We start from the raw sequence: 19,065 nt of genomic DNA, 5'->3' as shown, positions 1-19,065 counted from the left end.
TGCTTGTTTACACTTTGTGGTTTATTTGGTGGTCAGTAATTAACGTCTTTGCTAAGTGGAAGAAAGCTAATAGAACGTAATCAAAATAGTGGTTTAATTGACAGATTTTACTTGTTCCTTGCACCTGTGCCTTCTTCAGCTCCTACCTGCCTACTTAGCTTACGTGGGTGCCACCATGCACCATGCCCTGCCCCCGCCTTCTGTGCCCTAGGTACCTGCCTTCCACACCTCGGCTCCTGAGGCATGATGGTCTTTTGCCCTGGAGGTCTCGGCCAGCCTGTCCTCCATTTTGTCCTCGTTCTCAGGCACCACCAGCATCCGGTGCTGGGTTTTGGCCCCCAGCTTGTGGTCCTGCCGGTGTTCAGGCCGGTGCTCGGGCCGGTGCTCGGGCCGGTGCTCAGGCCGTGAGCCTGGCCGGGTGTCCAGTTTGCAATCGGCCCGGTACTTGCCCTCACCCTCCCTCTTTAATGAGGCAGAAGACATGGCTTTTGGCTTGGGGGGCTGCAGCCACGAGTGGCTGAGGATCTCGTCAATGTGCAGCCGCCGGTTGACGTCTGGTTGCAGGATGCGGTAGATGAGGTCCTTGCACTCACCCGTCAGGTTCTTGGAGCGAGGGAAGTCAATGCGATGCTCCTTCTGGATGCGCAGCATCTTCTTGATGTCGGAATCATCATAGGGCATGGAGCCACAGACCATGATGTAGAGGATCACACCCAGGCTCCAGATGTCATAGACCTTGGGCTGGTAGGGGATGCCCTGCAGGACCTCGGGGGCCGCGTACGCTGCTGACCCGCAGAAGGTCTTGCTGAGGGTGATGCGCCCGCTGCAGTCCCTCAGGCAGCGCTTGGAGAAACCGAAGTCAGATAGCTTGATGTTGAAGTCCTTGTCAAGGAGAAGGTTCTCGCACTTGAGGTCTCTGTGGACAACATCCAGGTCGTGGCAGTACTTGACGGCCGAGGAGAGCTGGCGGAACATCTTACGTGCCACATCCTCGTGCAGGGCCCCCTGGCACTTGATGAACTCAAGGAGGTCACCCTGGACACCAAGCTCCATGACGATGTAGATGCGCCCATCTGAGGTCTCAAAGATCTCATAGGTCTTGATGATGGAGCGGTGGTTGACAGTTGCCAGGATGTCCATTTCCCGAGGAAGGAATCTCTCCACAAAGTCAGTGGGGGTCTTTTTGCGGTCAATGATCTTGACCGCCACATTGAACTTGAGGCGCTCAGAGTAGGCTGATTTGACTTTTGCGTAGGAGCCCTTGCCAAGATTGATGCCCGCGATGTAACCCTTCTTCCTTAGGACCGCGGCATCATCCATGGTGCCAGGAGCGGCCGGCGCCTCTGCCTCCTACATCCCCTCCCCACGTGGGCCAGCAGGCATCGTCCTCATTTACAGTGTGGGGAGCCGTCTGGCTGGGCTGGCCTGGACTTGTGGAATGCTCAGCATTATCTCCATGTGACTTCAGCCTGTGAAGTCATAAAGCCAGGCAGCCAGGAGTGGAGCCTGGACTAGGGGGAACAGGGCCCCTAGAACCCTGAAGCCAGGCTGACCTGATAGGAGTGCTACTTGCCACCCACTGGAAGGACGCTGGCACCCAGGACTGTGGTAACCCTCCCTGTTCCTCCTCGTCAAGGTTTCCCCGTCACGAGTCAGGCCGAAGATGGGGGCTGCCTAGGTCCAGCTGGTGCACCAGCCCTGTGCTGGTTTTCCTCTCCTGGCTATGAGGACTGACTCTGCATTGGTTCCTATCCCACTGGGGCCAGTTTCCAGCAGCTTCTCTGGGATATGAGGAAATCTCCATCTAGGGCTTGTGTCCTCGGGACTGGCAGTGCCTGGGAGGGACTGCTCTGGTCTGGCCACGCTGGCGGTGGTTCCAAGCTTAGCGGACAAGAGCAGCTTCTGTTTGGGGTCCAAGCTGGGTGGATCAGTGCTGCTGCTGCTGCGGTGGGCGGGACACGTGAGGGGTGGAAGGGTAGGCAGGGCTCTGGGGTGCTGTGGGTCCCAGGCTGGCAGATGTGTTCCGAGGACTGGGGTGGCCCTGCAGGATGAGTTGGGCTTCAGTCAGGTAGAGGAGGAGGTGATGAGACATCCAGGTAGGGAAGAGCCTGGGAGAGGAGAGGGCTTGTTCTGAGATTGGCGGAGTTCCACAAACAGGAGGGAGGTGGCGGAAAATGTCGGTGGGGGCTTTTCCCTGAGTGATGGGCAGCCATTGCAGGGCACAGGGCAAGGAGAGCTGTGGCCCACAGCACGTTTTAAGATGGCAGCATAGAGAATGGGCTTTGGGGTGAGTGGAGGCTGGTGCCTTCAACCAGGCAAGAGGCTGGCTAAGGGTGGGTCTGGGGACTCCAGGCAACAGAGGGAGACAACTAGTCCGCTGATCCGTGACCAGGCGGGGCCCTGGGCAGAGCCTGGGTGCTGGGGCTCCTGGGGGTGCCGAGGTCCAGCAGCACCCAGAGAATCAACTGTGAAGAGCAAGCACCTGGGTGGGGAAGGGTCCTCAGTTATGTCAGTTTGGGTCTTTGTGAGGAGTGACATGTTGTAGCTGTCGGACCCTGGGAAAGCGCCTTGCTCGCATCTCTCAGACCTCCTTTTGCACCCGGAAACAATGTGAAAACCCTTTCTCAGGGCACATGGATGGAGTTCTGCGTTGGAATATAAGGTCTCCTCTATACATCTCCTTGGGCACTTCGGAAGCCCTGTGGCTCATTTGTTTTCCGCCACAGGCATCCCATGTCCACACGCAGCAAGTTGTCAGGACCGGTGTGCCATGTGCTCTGTGTTTCGGGGAGAGGGAGGAAGGCCTGCTTCTGTGTGGGCCCGCAGGGACTGACGATGGAGCTGGCGTGCAGAGGATCAGTAGGGCTCCACCGGGTTGACGAGGGGCAAGACATGGCCGGCAGATAGATGTCACGTGGACCAGAGCGTGGCCATGTGGGTGCGCCTGGAGCCTGTGGGGAGCCCTCTGTGTCTGCAGATCCATGTGGAAGATGGCAGGGGCAGGGCAGCCAGAGTGCAGGTGACAGGTGGGAGTGACTGTGTCCAGCAGGGTGGGCCCACAGTAGGCGACTACCCTCCAGCAGCCAGGCCTCCCAAGAGCTGCTTTCTCCCTGAGGCCCTCTTTCTTCTGGGGGCTCTTTTTAGCCTCAATGACCAATACTTGACTGCTCTGTGTCCCAGAAGGGGCTGGCTGTGACGATTTGTAGGCCAGGACCCACAGCTGGGTGAGGATGACCCCTGCTTCTCCTGTGCCCCAAATGTTCTGTCTGCGATGCTCCTGCGTACCTTCCTTTTTGACCGACTCCACTGACCCCACAGTGTGGATTCTATGGCCTCATACCTGCTCTTTCCTGGACAGTGTGGCCTCTTTGGTTCTTGGACGTGGTGAAGGCGGCGGGTCTCAGCATCATGCAGAGTCATGGGGCAGGCAGCTTTGCCCAGGATGTGCATGCTGAGGCAGGGATTCCCGGTATGTGGGAGGCAGGAGTGTTAGATTGGACCAGCGGATGTCCAGCGGGGCTCTTGAACTGCAGTCCTGTGGGTCAGAGACCTGCAGACCCTGAGAAGGGCACTCCTGAGCTTCAGTTTCCTCCATAATTGGGCAACCACTTGTCTACTCACCCCATAAGCATTTGAGGGTCACTTCCAGGGCCTGGGGTACACTGATGACCTAGAAAGGACCCATGCCTTCCTGGAGCCCAGAGGCCAAGGAGGTTCATCGTCACTCCGATGGACTGGGGACTGGACGTGGGGAGGCTGGGAGGTCTGGGAAGGCTGAGGTCTTAGGAGTTGGCCACGTGCAGGCAGACGAGGACTGCAGGTGCACGTGATGGCCTGAATGGACAGTGTTGAGAGGATACAGGGACAGTAGGGAGCACTGTGGGTCACAGAATCCATGTTGAGGGTCTTCACCCTAAAGCCTTTGGGGGTGCAGTCACTGAAGGGGTCTAAGCCAGGGCTGAGTCCAGGGTTGAGCAGTTTACAGGCATGGCCAGCATATGAGGCCTCCTGGGGAGCTGGATCTGCTTCAGTGACTCAGGCTGCCACTCCATGCTCCATGTGTGATTCAACAAGTTGGCTGCCCTCTCTGAGCTGTTTCCCCACCTGGAAAGCACACAGTAAGTGCTCCTTCCTGCAGCCCCTCTTGCCCAGACTCACCTCAGGGCTGCAGTGAGACTCGGGGACCCTCTTTCCACCCGCTGCCCGCTGCCCTGAGGACTGATGTGACCGAGAGGAGGAGGTTCATGAGCCTCTCCTTGGGACGTCCCCATCTCAGGTCCACTCGGCGCTCTGTAATTCCACTCCACCACTGGACAAGCTGCATGACTGGGCTCCAGGAGCCTTCAGTCTTCTCTGAGAACTGGACGGCCTGATATGTGCCTGGGCCCTGGGCACTCACTGGCCTGCTGTGGCAGAGCTCAGTGGCTGGCTGCTGAGTACTGTTGGGGCCCCCAGAAAGCCTTGTGGAGGCCATGACCCCTCAGCTGAGGCTGGAGAGAGAGGCAAGTTCCACAGGAATGCATCCACAAGCATGATTATAATGTGTATGGCAGGTGTGGGGGTGAGGGAAGATGCTGCAAGGCCAGGAAGAGGCCAGACCTGGGAGGACCTCAAAGGCCAGGCACTGGGATCCTTGCTCAGCAGAGGGAGCCAGACTGGGTGCTGTGGGAGGCAATGCCAAGGTAAGGATGAGGCCTCGGTGGTAGCTGAGCCATCACACACACAGGCGCACGCACACACGCGGAGATAGGAGGACACAGTGTGTGCGAAGGTGGCTGTGGGAAGGGAGGAGCCCAGCAGAGTGGTGAACTAACTTGGGCGAGGGTTGCAGGTTGGGTCTCACTTCCTGCAGGTCGGCATGAGGCTGTCAGAGCGAGTGCAGGGCACGAAGAGAAAGGGCCATCACGGCAGAGGTGAGGACTGCATAGGAAAGGGCGGGCAGGGCCCTGCAGACCACTGCGGTTGGTGATGCTGAGTGCAAGCCTGCTCCCTCTGTGGGACACAGATGGCCAAAGAGCCAGGCAGGCATTGTGAGGACACCTGTCCGGTCTCCTACTCACTGGTATCAGCTTGTCTACTCTGGCAGGGATCGGCACTCCTGGGGACAGACTGGAACCAGGGGGGAACAGGGTGTGGTCAAGGCCCCAGGGTAGTTGTGGAACACGCAGGCTGGAGTGTGGCTGGGCTGTCCAGCGGAGCCCCCTGTTTCCTCTGGGCTGGGGGAATGGCCACAGGGTGGGGTGACTCAGGGAACCGTTGATAACTGGGAGCTGGTTGGACACAGGGGAACTCCTGGTGAACAGAGCAGAAAAACTGGGTTGCCCATCAGGGTGGGGAGCTCAAGAGTCTAAGAAGCTGGTCTATCTGCCCTCTGCAGGTCCCTCCACACCAGCAGCCTTTTGGGTCCTCCTCCCATCCCACCTGTCATCTACAAGCAGTCACCTTGCCTCCTTGGTCCTGTCCTCTCTTTATCCCCTCTCCACCCAATACTGTACTCATGGCCTGCCTGTCAAAGCAGCATCTTCCTCACTCAGCTCTCTGCTCTGGTCCAGGGCCTCTGGTCATGGTCAGGGTTGAGCACACTGGGATGCATTTTCCAAACTTGGGGTGGGGTGAGGTGGGATGGATCTTCTCCCTGGATGACCCCAGTCAGCTGGGGCAAAGACATTCACCCTAGAGTCTGTGTTAATATAGTGATTTATTCCTTCTTTACCATGTAGGTTACCAAGTTCAAAGGGAGGGAAAATAAACTGACGAAAATAGCGGTTTATCTGGGATCATCTTCCCTTCACTCGCTTGTCCCTTGACTTTTTTTGGAGCTCAGGCTTGAAGCCGTGACCTCTACCTCATTCCCTGCCAGCCCCTGGGCCATGCAAAGAAGCTCACTAGCTGTGTGTCTCTGGAGGCTTCGGGGAGCCCCCTTCTACTGTCTCCTTGTTCGGCTGCTCGCCTAACAGGGTGAGGCTGGTGGTCCCCACAGGCTTTGACACCTGTACTTGCAGCGTCTCCTCTTTGGGTTTTGACTCTGGCTTCACCTCAGGCTGTGCCTCCTCCTGGGGCTCCAGCTTGGGGACAGACTTCTTGTCAGAGACAGGCTCAGCGGTCCTTGAGGGCTCAGCTTCCTGGGAGGTCTCCCCGTCCTTGTTGATGGCTGCGGAGAACAGGCCCCGGGCCTTAGGCTGCACCCAGCAGTGGCTGAGGATCTCATCAATGCGCAGCCGCCGGTTGACGTCTGGTTGTAGCATGCGGTAGATGAGGTCCTTGCACTCACCCGTCAAGTTCTTGAAGCGAGGGAAGTCGATGCGGTGCTCCTTCTGGATGCGCAGCATCTTCTTGATATTAGAGTCATCATAGGGCATGGAGCCACAGACCATGATGTAGAGGATCACGCCCAGGCTCCAGATGTCATAGACCTTGGGCTGGTAAGGGATGCCTTGTAGGACCTCAGGGGCTGCATAAGCCGCCGACCCGCAGAAGGTCTTGCTGAGTGTTGTTCGGCCACCGTCATCCCTTAGGCAGCGCTTAGAGAAACCGAAGTCAGATAGCTTGATGTTGAAGTCCTTGTCAAGGAGAAGGTTCTCGCACTTGAGGTCTCGGTGGACAATGTCCAGGTCGTGGCAGTACTTGACGGCTGAGGAGAGCTGGTGGAACTTCTTACGAGCGTCATCTTCATGCAGAGCTCCCCGGGTTTTGATGAATTCAAGGAGGTCACCCTGGACCCCGAGCTCCATGACAATATAAACCTTGCCATCCGATGTCTCGAAGATCTCATAGGTCTTGATGATGAAGCGGTGGTTTAGCATGGTTAGAATCTCAATTTCCCGGGGAAGGAATTTCTCCAAGAAGTCTGTGGGGGCTTTCTTGCGGTCGATGATCTTGACCGCCACATTGAACTTTAGGCGCTCAGAGTAAGCGGATTTGACTTTTGCATATGAGCCCTCTCCCAAGTTTATTCCCATGATGTAGCCTCGTCGCTTAAGGATGGCAGCATCATCCATGGTGCCAGGAGCACCCAGTGCCTCTGAGGCTGCCCTCTACATCCTTGCAAGACATGGGCCAGCAGTGTCCTCATTTACACTGTGAACAGAGAGTCCTCTGGGCTGGCCTTGCCTGCTGTCCCTGCCTCCTTAGAGGCCCAGACTCTGGGGTGGAACATTCAGCATTGTTTCCCAAGTGACTTCCGTGGGTGAAGTCATAAAGGAACCCCCTGGGGAATGGCTTAAGCCACTTGGACTCAGAACCCTGGAAGGCTAGCCACTGGGCTGCAGCAGTCTGAAAGCCCACAGAGAGTGGCCTTGCATTTGGCTGGGACCAAAGGTAGCAGGGGTCTGTGGGGACACCATGCCTCCAAACCAAGGACTGCTCGTTGAGCAGCAGAGCTAATTACTGCAGCCCGGGAAACCCAGGGCAGGTGCTTGTCCTAGCGTGAAGCGAGGCATACTCCAGTTGGGGCAGTCTGAGGGGTTAATAAGGGCATACTTTGCTGAGGTGGGAGCAGAGTGTAGGAAACCCCAGTGGTAGTCACACTCTCCCGGAAGAAGGGAGGGATGATCACTGGAACCTGGGAAGGGTAGTGTAGAGAGGGCAACCTTAAGAAAGGCAGTGATGTTAGGTGTAGGCCACAGTGACCCCACAGGCAAGGAGCTGGGCAGCAATATCCCTGATATTTTCTCTTAAGTCCTAGAGGCCCTTGCCTGTGTCTACACGGGTGGCATGCAGGCCATGCAGCAAGGTGAAGGGTGGAGGAGGGGCAGCAGGGGCAAAGACTCCAGGCCTGGGGGTCACTGCCTTCAGGAAGCCAGAACTGTGCCCTCTCCTGCATGGTTTGACTGGACTCTTCACCTCATTGTAGTTCTCCTTCCTCATCCAAAACCTTGCCGGCCTGCTTCTCTGACAGTGACTCTGTGCAGGGGACAACTGGCAGCGATGTCTGCTTTGGCTCTGTGTTCCCCTCTTGGGGGTCTGCCCAGACCGTAGCCCTGGCCGGGCTCCCAGGGCAGATCTGGGGCTGGGACAGAGGCTGGACCTGGATCTTGCTTTGAGTGCCATCAGCTGCTCCTGGAATGCTCCCTGGAGGACAGTGCAAGTGGAGCTGTCAGCATTGGATGGGGACCAGCTTCTGCCAGCAGTGAAGCCTTCTGCTGTGACAGCCCCTTTGTCTAGCACCTGCTCAGGGCCACGCTGAGGAGCAGATGCAGGTAGGTCTGGCCTACCCTTGGGTTTAACCTTGGCCGTATCTGCCCAGGGGGTATGGGTGCCTTTCTCTCAGATGACCCTGAGTGTCCCAGGGTTAAGAGACACTCAGGAGAACCATGCCTTAAGGGAGCTTGAGAGGCCTACTCCCGGGGAGTGAGCCTGTGGGGCTGGAGGTGGGGATGGATCCTCACCAGTGGTGGTCCTCCCCTTTCTCTGCTCCCATCTTCACCCTCTTTTCCAGCCCTCACCCTGTGCCAGGCCTTGTGTGCACGGATGATGGTCCTTCCTTTGGAGAGCTTGCTCCTCTCTCCTGCTAAGAACACCCTATCTGCTGGGTCCCCTCTCGTGATCACCTTGTTCCTGATAACAGGTGCAAAATCAGTACTTGGAGCATTGTCCCCAGTGGCTTTCCTCTATGCAGATGTGGCCTGATGTGGCAGCAGCTTTGCCCAATGTTCCTTTCCTTCCTTCTCCATTGTGTAGGCAGAGCCTTTCCTCCAGAGCCAGCTTTACTACAGGGTCTCTCTAGAATGGGGTTTCCCTGTCAGCTCTCTTCGTATGGCACTCCTTTAGGCTATTTCCTCATCTGTTTGAAGCATTTTCAGTTGAGTGTGCTGGTGAAGTCACACCTGCGTGTACCTCAGACTATTGATCCTCCTTCCCCGCTTCCTCCAAGATAGTTCGGGGCCTTCCAGTTTTCCTCACCGTTCTTTGGAGACCTTCCTAAAGACCACAGTAGGGCGCACTCTTACGCAGCGAACCGGATCTCGGCCTGCAGGTGTGCAAGGTGTTGAAGACCCTTTATGTCCCGTCCGTCTTCTTTCACGCTCTGCCCCGTGGGCCACTCCCGGCCCCTCCTCTCCCCACATTTCGGCCCCACTGTGCCCTGCCGCTTTCTGCGTCCGTCTTCTGGATCGTCCCATTGCCCCTCCCCCACCGCCCCTGCCCTGCGCCCTACGATCCCAGGCCCTTCGGAGCCCCTACCGCACAGGTATCAACCCCGAGCCCCACCTCTTTGTTTAGCCAATGGTACACTTCACTCCTTAGGTCCCACCCCCGTCGGGCCCGCCCCTCACTGTCCGTATCTTAGGCCTCGCCCCTCTCGGCCCCGACGGCTCAGGCTCCGCCCCAGCTCGTCCAATGGCCGGCACAAACTTGGAACGCGCAGGCCCCGCCCCGCCTCGGCGCTCATTGGCGGGCGCCAGTGTAGAGGGCGGGAGGCGGAGCGTCGCGAAGCAGAGCAAGACGGCCGCCATCTTGCGCGGAGCAGGAGTCGGAACCGGAGGCTGTGGCCGAGGGTGCACACCAGTCCGCGGCCCAGTGCAGCCACGGCCCAGCCGGAGCCCCTCTCTCGCCGCCTCTTCGTATCCGGCCCTGTCCCAGGTCCCGTACCGGCCCGGTCACCCGACCCTCAGCCAGGCCCGGTCTGGCCTCCCCGCGGGGTCACGCGGCCGCCCCGGGGACGATGAACGGAGGATAAATGGTGCCCAAGGCAGACAGCGGTGCCTTCCTGCTGCTCTTCCTGCTCGTGCTCACCGTCACCGAGCCGCTGCGACCAGGTGCGCGACGCGGGGGGGCGGGGCGGCCGGCCGGCCGGGGGCGGGGCGTGCGAGGCACGAGCAGCCCGGGACCTCCTTCCACCTGGCTGGGCCGAGTCCTCGGGGACCGCGGCATCACCCGCCCCAGACCGTGCACCTCCGGGAACACGCCCTGAGTTTACCTGGGCTCGAGCGCCTCGCGCACCATGGAACTTTGTTCTCGAGGGATGTTGCCTTTGGGTCCACGTCTGTGGAGCACTACATGCTTTGAGGTTGACGGAAGCGATAGTGATGGAGTTCTCTAGCCCCGGAGCTGTGCTCTGGACTCGCCCACTTTGCTGGTCCAGCGGCTGGGGTTAGGCTCGAGTGCTGGGGGTCGAGAGAGCATCTCGTGGAGACACCTGGTTTCCTTGCTTCCGCCCAGCAGTTAGTTGTTGGCCAGCGTCAATCTCTGGAAACCCCTCGGCTGGAAAGCGGTAGCCGTGTCGCTTATTGTCACTTAGTGAGGTGTTACAGTCGAGAAGTACTCTGCGCAGAGACCTGCCCCGAGGAGGTCCTAGGAGGTTACCCAGCATCGCGAGCGGGCCTGTCCTGGGACAGAGACTACCGCGTTGCCCCGCAGGTGTGTCACAGTAGTAGGAGCCTGGACAGTGCCAGGTACTTAGGACTGCGCCTTGTATTTGATGATTAAATGCCTTTGGAACTCTCCTTGGAACGTGTGTTTCTATAAAAAAGCCTGTGATGGGGAGGCAGAATCGCGGCAGCTAGAAGGTCCTAGACAATTTTTCTCTACCTGTTTCTGGTGTACCCCTTCTCCGAACTGCAGCAAGAAAATCAAACCCCCAAATGCAGGGCCGGTTTGTCTAACAGGGACAGGAGACACAATGCTGGGGCCCACAGTGCTTTTAGGAGCCTGTGACAATGTGATTTCTTTTAAAATAAGCAGAAAAATGAAAAACCTTGTAGGTTAAAAAATGTACTGTACATATATATAAGCATTCATTTGTATAACAATGCAGTGGAAAAGTAGGGCTTTCTTAATTGAATTTTTTTAGAGAGAGAACGATTTTTGTTGTTCACTTATTTTTGCACTTATGCGTTGATTCTTGTGCGTGCCCAGACCAGGGATAGAAGTGGCGATCTTGGCATATCAGGATGACACTAACCAACTAAGCTACTCGGCCAGGGCCGAGGTATGATTCTTAACAACTTTTTTTCTTTTATTGATGCCAGAAGGGATCCACGAGGGTGTAAGTGCTCGGGTCCATCTTCTGTGAGCACTGCCAGGCCTCAGTGGGTGAAGGCAGGTTGGGAGCACGGCTGTGTGGGGCCCTCCACTGTGCCCCAGCCGGGCTCCTACCTCAGACGCGCTGAACCTCTCTGTTCCCTAAGGTCTACCTGGTGGCCGAGGCCCTGGGCCCACACTCAACCTGGAGTTTCTCCAGTGATAGTAATCTGGACTCCCTGAGTAGAGCTGGTTGCTCACTGCTTTTGATGTTCTCTGGACAGCAGGGTGACTAGTTCTGGGACAGCAGCCTTGGCAGGAATGGAAGCCAGGAAAAGGGCCATCTGTCTAGGAGGGTACTGTATGGGCTCTTGGGGAGCAGAGCCAATGGATTGTGGGTTGTTGTGATGAAGTCCTTTGGAAAATATGTCTTCACCTGTAGAGAGGTGAGACATCATTCTATTCTGGCTCCTGGGTCCCAGCTTTGCACATCAGGTCTCTAGACTCTGAGGGGTGAAGCCATGAATCACGCATGCCTATCTTCCTTGGGGTGCCTCTGGTTCCAGGTCCTGCATCTCCTGCCTGGATGATAGAAGTGACGAATGTTCCCAACTCCTTTTCTGGCTGTCTCCATATCCTGCCAACTGGCCAGCAGCCATTTAAACAAGCATCTCAGTGTTCAATGCCTGCCCATCACTGGGGATACTCAAATGGAGAAAATAAACCCCCCCCTCTGGGAGTGCCCTTTAGGTGTGGAAGGAGAAATGAGGTGTAAATTATTCCACTGAATGTGGGGGCCCAGGCAGGTGGCAGAGGTGACGACCCTTTGTATCTGGGAAGCAAGGGAGGGCTTCACAGAAGACATCATGCTTAGGTCTGAGTTGGGGCAGGGAGGCAGCCCTGGCAGAGGCAGCCCAGTTACTCTTTCGTTCCAGGACTCTCCAGGTCAGACAGAACTTCTTAGTGGCCCCAGTGGTATCTTGCTCTGCGAAATTGGGGGATTTCCACTGGTTTCCTGACTTTGGACAGCGAGGTCACGTCTCACTCCGGGTGACGTTCTTGTGTGCTGTGTACTCTGTGTCCTTCCAGGCAGGCGTCTGCTGGCTGGCCTTCTCGAGGGGATGCTTCTTTAGTCTTTGCCTGTGTTCTTTCTGTTGGAATCCTGACTGAGACACATACTTGGGTGTGAGGAGGGCACCAGTCAGAACCTGTTTCCCAGGAAGGAGGGAGGGAGGCAGGCAGGCAGGCAGGCGGGTGTGGAGGGTGCCCTCTGATTTCTGCCAGGTGGAACCCTTGAGGACAGAGACTAAGCCACCTTTGGCTGCTCTCTGATGCAGGCCAGGGCATGAGGCCTTTCACAGAATGGGGACAACGGGCAACACGAGAGTGCTGAACTTGACTTTTTGCCAAAGTTTCTTTTAAATGCATGTCTGATACTGCTTGGGAATGTTACATGCCAAGCGCTGTTGTATCACCAACACACGTGTTGATTAAGTGAACTCAAGCAGTCCCTGTGGGGTAGATACTGTTACTAGCCCCATTTACAAATGGGGAAATTGGAATATGGAGAGCTCATTAAGCTAAGGGCTGAGATGACACTCAGTCCTAGAAGTCTGGCCTGACCCATCATGTACCTTTCTAGGGGCTTGTGTAATGTCCTGCCATCCTTTCGCCCTGCTGTGGAGCCCCACACCGCTTCTGTTCTCCCGATGGACCCCATGATTTGCCAGGGAGGGATGCTGAAGCTTTTTCCATCTGAATAATCTGGTCTGAGAGAGAACCAACCCTGCCCCAAAATTCCTTTTGTGGTTAATTGACCATAGTGACCAACGAAGATGTGCATTATTGTGTCTGCGGGGATGTGGTGAGAAAGCAAGGTGGAGGGTCTCTGCCAAAGGACGACAAATAGAGGGGCAGTTAGGAGCCACTGACTGTGATATCATGTCAGCGAATAGAAAGAGTCTGGGTTTTTTTGTAAGGAGCAACATACTGGTTAATGAATAGGAAGAGTGTGGATTTTTTTTTAAAGATTTAATTTATTTATTTTTAGAGAGAGGAGAAGGGAGTGAAAAAGAAAGAGAGGGAGAGAAACCTGTGTAGTTGCCTCTCTCGTGTCCCCCATTGGGGACCTGGCCCACAACCCAGGCATGTGCCCTGACTGGGAATCAAACTGGTGGCACTTTGGTTTGCAGGCCCGTGCTCAATCCACTGAGCCACACCAGCCAGGGCAAGAGTGTGGATATTTTATAAACAGAAGTGGCCGACGCTTATGGAAGTAGCTGGAAAGTTGAGCCTGCACCTGGGCTGGCCAGGTGCCTTCTGAGTTGGGAGCTCTTTCCTCTACAGCCTGCCACCCTGTAACACTAAACTTTCCCGGCTAGCAGACTGGGCTTTGGGCTTTACAATTTCATTCTTTTTGGGTGGGAAGTAGTGTTACACTTTCCAACCTCACTAGTTAATGAATTGTCTTTTAAAAAAATAAATAAATATTTGGGGGGATAATCTCAAACTTACAGAAAAATTTCAAAAATACAATTAGTGCAAAGAACACTTGAGCGTCCTGTACTAGATGTACTATTGTTAGCATTTTATTTTATTTACCTTACCCCCCGTGTCCGTAGTCATGCTTAGAAATGTGCGCAGGCACATGATTGCTTTCTGAACAATTTGACAGCAAGTTGCGCATGTCATGGCCCTTTCCATCTGAACAATTCCACTTCAGAGAGCGGAGCAGGCTCCTGGTACTTAGTGCCCCTGAGAGATGTTCGGTGACGCTCCCCCTGCATTCAGCCTGTAACAAGCCATCACTGTCACCTGCTGTGTGCTGGGCACGGTGTCAACCACAGTTGGGGTTGAGGGCACAGGATGTGCTGTGGTTAAAGCTCCGGTTGGCCCAGGTGGCCGCTAGTGAGGGTTAGTGTTTCGGTTGGTGGTTCTAGACTTAGGAATGAAGAATGTGCTGTTGTCACACACTTTGGCAAATGCGTCTGTACCTTCTCGCTCCTCTTAGGCTGTGTCTTGCTGTTGCTCTGGTCCAGATCACTCTCGCCTGCAGCCTTGCCCGGCTTTCCAGGCCTAGCCCCTTGGCACCATCTTCTCCTGGCCGTCTCCTGGCAGTTCTGCGGCACCTAATGAACTCACTCATCCTGGGAGGTGATCTAGGTGTGGGCCCTCCTGCACACGTGATACCTTACCTCTATCCCTCTTCCTCTCTTTGGCATAAGGAAACACCTAGTAGGTTCTTGACTCTAAGAGGAATGTGTCAGTGACATTTAGGACCCAGCAGATAGGCAGACACTGATTACATGTCTTCCCCTTGGCGTGCTGCTAGGTTGTTCCCTTGTCACATGCGCTTTTGTGTTTTGGTTGCTGAAAAGTTGGTGACCAGTCCCTTCTCCTTCCTGCAGAGCAGGTCAGTAATCCCAAGAACCTTCTTTTGGGGCAACAGTTTGCCAAAGGGAAGGATGAGATCACGGTATGGTTTTTATGTAACCGATATTTTTGTTTCTGTGTGATTTACCAATTGACGTAGGAGGTTTAGCAAAAAGACAGTCCTGCTGCTCCAAGATGGGCCACAGTCTAGGCAGGGCAAGTCCAAGGGAGGGTCAGTGGCATGTTGGCAGTGGTTGGAGTACAGCTGGCTGGGACCCAGAGTGTCCTGGGGCTTCTAGCCATCGACCTGGGAGGAAGGAAAGCCCAGGTCTGGCGTTACTTTAAATGAGCTGTCTGTATGTAGAGAGTGGCTGCGCTTAGGTCAAGGTAAGTCCAGTATTGTGGTTTGAGAACACGGACCCTAGAGCCACACTGCTTGGTATCAAGTCTTGCTCTGCTCCCCAGTCTGTGACTTCTCTGTGCCTCAGTTTCCTTATCTGTAACATGGAGATAACAGAGCTTCATAGAGATGTTGTGAGAATTAAAATGGGCAGGTATAAAGTTCCGAGAAGTGTCAGATATAAAGCAAATGCTTCATAAAGGCCAACTGTAAATGTTATCCGTGAATGGATATTGGGGAGTGCAGGGACACCCCCTTAAACTGTAAGCAGGACTTCGCGCGCTCACACAAGGGCATATTTATCAGGAGAAGGTCCGGTTCATGTGTCATCGTCCCCCACCCAGACCGCAGAGCACAGTGGCCTTCAGCAGTGTGTGATACATAGTGCTGAAAGAGCCTGGCCGTTTCTGATGGCCTGGGCAGGGGGAGGGGGGTTATTAGCTTGTGGAGAGCCACCAAACAGCCGCAGCACTTTGGACAGGGCTAGGATTGTTCCTAGTGATATGTTTTGCTCTTTGTCACGTTCATGCTGTGCCCCCTGGGCCTGGTCTGGCACAGAGTGGGCACTCAGAAATCAGTTACTGAGTAAATGGCACAAATGGCTATTTATATTTTGACATAAAGAGCAATAGCTCCCTTAGCCAGCAGGCCTTGCAGCTGCCCCTGGGGTGGGGGTGAGGACGAGGGCCTTGTGGCTGACTGCAAGAATGCCTATGGAGGATTTGGTTGGGGGGGTGCTGCAGAGCCAGCTGGCCTGGGCCTCACACTGTGGGGAGCTTGCTTCTGCAGATATGGGCTGAGCTGAGAGGTGAGGGCAGGTGAGGGCTTCTCACAAGCATGGATCCTCACTGAAGTTCACCAGACACCTAGCCTGGGGTTTGGAGGGGCTAGGGGGCTCCTGCAGTTTGGAGCCCCAGGGCCTGGTTGCCACTCTCATGGACTTGCCTGGCACTGAGGCTTTAAGAGCAGACTGCCCCCTGCATGCGGGAGTGACCTGCCCTTTCACAGGCCATTGCCCAGCGCAAGCCTTGCTTAAGAGGTGGTGGTGTGGGGGACTGCACATGCTCTCCTCTTGGCCTTCTTCCCCTCCTCTTGCCTGGTGTGGCTGTCACTTAAGTGAGCCTGGATTGGTTGTTGTCCTTAGTGCCCCTCGCTCTTCTGGTCCCTCCCTGTGGATCCCTGGCAGGTAGCCATCAGTTTGATGAGATTCTTGTCTGCCTGGCGTCCGCTGTGGACTGCTCTGTTAGACAGGACAGAGCTGAGAGCAGAGCCCTGCCGGGTGTGCTGGGCCAAGACAGCGTCCAGGCCCACCCTGCACTCCCACCTTGTCTCAGAAACCTTGTTCCCTGGGGGACTTTCCTTAGGAGAGGGGTATCAAACTCATTTTCACCAGGGGTCACATGAGCCTTGCATTTGCCTTCAAAGGGCCGAATGTAGAGCTCCTTGCTCCCTAGTTAAGGAGTAGTTACATTTATACAGTCCTAAAATTATATTCGGCCCTTTGAAGGCAACTGAGAGGCTGATGTGGCCCCCGGTAAAAATGATTTTGACACCCCTGCCTTAGGAGTTCATCACTGTGGAGAGCATTGCTTGGGACTGCCCAGGGCATTGGGCATGGGGCAGAAACTACTGCAGAGGGCATCCTGGAAGGCCAGCCAGGACACATGAGCTGCCAGGACCCCTGCACACTTAGGTTGACATCAGGTTTCCTGATGCAGAGTCCTTTTGAGTGTCACTGGCCACCTCTGGGGTCCGTGGGTCGATCGGAATCTGTGCAAAGCTTTGTCTTAGGGGACAGAACAAGAGGACTAGAAGTACCTGAAAGGGACGAGGCTCGCTTGGGGCCCAGGCTTTTGCTGCAGCCCTTAATGGTTTGTTGGCCACCCCTGGGAAGGGGACACAATCATCAGATTTCCTCCACCCTGTTGGTGTGAAGGGTGTGTGTGCATACTGTCGTGGTGAGCCACAGTGAAAGCTCAGGACAGTCAGGAAAACGTTCATACACAGAGTATTTTGTGTAAACGGAATTAATGCTTTTTATACAGTTTTTATTTGACAGTGTTTTGAGGATCTTTGTAAGTTACCTTAGAGACCTCATATCAAGCTTGTCATTAACTGGAGGCTGCAATTTAGTGAGATTTGCAGGTAGAGATCGTGTAGGCTGGGGGACCCAGCGCATGAAGTGCACAGGCAGTGCTTTCAGCGGACTTCCCCGGCTCTCGTGGGTTTGTCTCATTTGGAAACTAGATCTGCAGTAACTCCAGTTTGGACTTCAGTTTTTACATGTCTTTGTACTAGAACTCAGATTTTTGTGCTTATTTATCTAAATGGCTTAATTTCACCAAGGATAATTTAGAATTAGAGTGGACATTTTGGGGAACTTAAACATGAACAATATTAATTTTGCCTTGAAGGCAAAAATGAAACCAAATCCTAAAGATCTCCTGGTCTGCATTTTTTTACTGGTATGAGGAGGCCTTAATTCCAAAAATAATGAAGATTTCAAAACATCTCCTTTCAGAGTAAAATGGGATATTTCATTTTAAAAAAAACTTTTTACTTTGGCAAAATCTCATACTTACAGAAAAGTTGCAAGAATAGTGTGAACTCCAGCTGTGTACAGTTCACCTAAGTTCACCAGTTAACATTTGCCTCACCACATTCGCACAGGCTCTCAGCATGCGCGCACTGATACAGTATCTGTGTGCACACACTTTTTTCAGAACTGCTTGAAACTAAGTTGCAGACATCAATCATGACCCTTCATTTCTGAATCCCTCGGTGTGTACTTCCTGACGGCAAGGCCATTCTTACAAACAGGGCACAGTTACCGAACTTAGGAAGCTAAACATTGATGCAGTGCTCTCAGCCACATCCTCATGTTGCCAGCTGTCCATTTACAACGTGTTTTTTCCTCAATCCAGGATCTAATCTGGGATCGTGTGTTGTATTTAATTGCCATGTGCATTTAACCTTTTAACATCTGGAACAGCTCTCTAGCTTTTTTTGTCTTTCATGCCATGGACATTTTAAAGAGAAGCAGGCTGTTTTATAGAATAGTCCTCATTTTGGGTGATCAGATTGAGTTGGTGCATTTTTGGCAGGCATTGAATCCTCCTTAGGACATGCATCGGGAGACACAGCCTGTCATTTTGTCCCAGGAATGGCCATATTAACCTTGGTCATGGAAAGGGGCTTCAGCTGTATTTCTGTACTGGAAAGGTGCCTCTCCCTCTTTGGGATTGTCAGGTACCAAATAGGAAGGCACATAGCCTCGCCCAGTGGTTCTACGCATCTGTTGATTTTTGTCTGAATCGGTTACCACTGTGATGATTGTTAAACGGTGATTTTTCTCTCACCGTTCGTTCAGTAGTAGTCTACTATAAAAAAGAGGTTTCTGTTTTTATTTTAGTGTCAGTATGGATTCATGGATTTTTCTTTTTATTCAGTGTGTTGTATAGTCTATTATTATCATTCATTTTGATGATTATATTACAACTGATTTGGACAGTGGAAACCCCTTCAGACTGGCTTCTGTATTCTTCTGACACGTCCCCATCCATTCTAAGCATTCCTTATCACCAGGCTCATCTTGTATCTTTCCTGTCCCAGGCACCTTTCCGTGGAGCGCTGGTTCCTTTCAGTGGGCGGTGGTATTTAGAGATGAAGATGTTGGTGCTAGGTGTGCTTATGGCTGTTTGGATGCTGCTACTGCTAGAGCATTTAGTGCACCTGGGGTCTGTGCGCCTGCGCCTGTCTCTGTGCTCGTGCCTGTGTGTGTGTCTTTTGATGTAGCTTCATACAGTTTTAGTTCCAACCCAGTACCCCAGGATCTTACTAGCTTTCCCCTTTTCGTATCTGTACCTCTCCTTTTCTATGGTGATAAAACTGGCTTCCCTCAACATCAGTAGATGTACTCATTTGCTTACTCCTGCGGTGCACACAGAATACTTTCAGGAGTGGCGCCCCCGTTACCACTACCAACAGTGAAGCAACTGAGTAGAATTTTGGATTTTTATTTCAGCTCTTTTTGAATTCAGGCTGATGGTATATACTCAAAGTACTGGGTCAAAAATCTTCTCTGCTAGGATTAGTTCTCTGCTAGGTAGGTTCAAAACCATATTGATTTGAAACCACTTTTATTAAATAAATAATATTGAGAGAGGTATTTATTGTAGTTTCATTTTTATAACAGGCTTCTATTTCATTACAGTAGTTTGTAAGGAAACATCTCATTTCAAATAGGTTGTAATATTTTCATGAGTGAATTAAAAACATTTTTTGGAGTAGATATTTATAGTTTAATATGTCAACTCTCATTCGTATATATTGCT

The 19,065-nt window shown here is 53.7% G+C and overlaps 3 protein-coding genes across 6 annotated transcripts in view; 1 reads left to right on the top strand and 2 right to left on the bottom strand.

Moving 5' to 3' along the window:
• Positions 1-76: 76 nt before the first annotated feature.
• On the bottom strand, positions 77-1,426 carry TSSK2 (testis specific serine kinase 2). The gene has a single exon (XM_024557523.2). The coding sequence runs from the start codon at positions 1,318-1,320 to the stop codon at positions 208-210; it is 1,113 nt and encodes a 370-aa protein (XP_024413291.2). The 5' UTR covers positions 1,321-1,426; the 3' UTR covers positions 77-207.
• Positions 1,427-5,746: 4,320 nt separating this feature from the next.
• Positions 5,747-6,999, bottom strand: LOC112301945 (testis-specific serine/threonine-protein kinase 1-like). The gene has a single exon (XM_024557524.3). It carries the CDS (start codon positions 6,996-6,998, stop codon positions 5,886-5,888), a length of 1,113 nt encoding a protein of 370 aa, XP_024413292.1. The 5' UTR covers position 6,999; the 3' UTR covers positions 5,747-5,885.
• Positions 7,000-9,421: 2,422 nt separating this feature from the next.
• DGCR2 (DiGeorge syndrome critical region gene 2) overlaps positions 9,422-19,065 on the top strand; it is a 60,457-nt gene continuing 50,813 nt past the window's right edge. For all 4 annotated transcript variants that reach the window (XM_053927775.1, XM_053927774.1, XM_053927773.1 and 1 more), the window contains exon 1: positions 9,422-9,755. In XM_053927775.1, the coding sequence (XP_053783750.1) occupies positions 9,677-9,755 (79 nt within the window). In that variant the 5' untranslated portion in view covers positions 9,422-9,676. The remainder of the gene's footprint in view (positions 9,756-19,065) is intronic.

The sequence above is a fragment of the Desmodus rotundus genome, chromosome 7 (genome assembly GCF_022682495.2).
Source record: "Desmodus rotundus isolate HL8 chromosome 7, HLdesRot8A.1, whole genome shotgun sequence".
Lineage (NCBI taxonomy): Eukaryota > Metazoa > Chordata > Mammalia > Chiroptera > Phyllostomidae > Desmodus > Desmodus rotundus.
Note: the sequence above shows the minus strand (reverse complement) of the source record. Positions and strands in the feature narration are given on the sequence as shown.

Coding starts and splice junctions, on each gene's coding strand:
- TSSK2 (XM_024557523.2), bottom strand. CDS start 1,320: ATGGATGATGCCGCGGTCCTAAGGAAGAAGGGTTACATCGCGGGCATC.
- LOC112301945 (XM_024557524.3), bottom strand. CDS start 6,998: ATGGATGATGCTGCCATCCTTAAGCGACGAGGCTACATCATGGGAATA.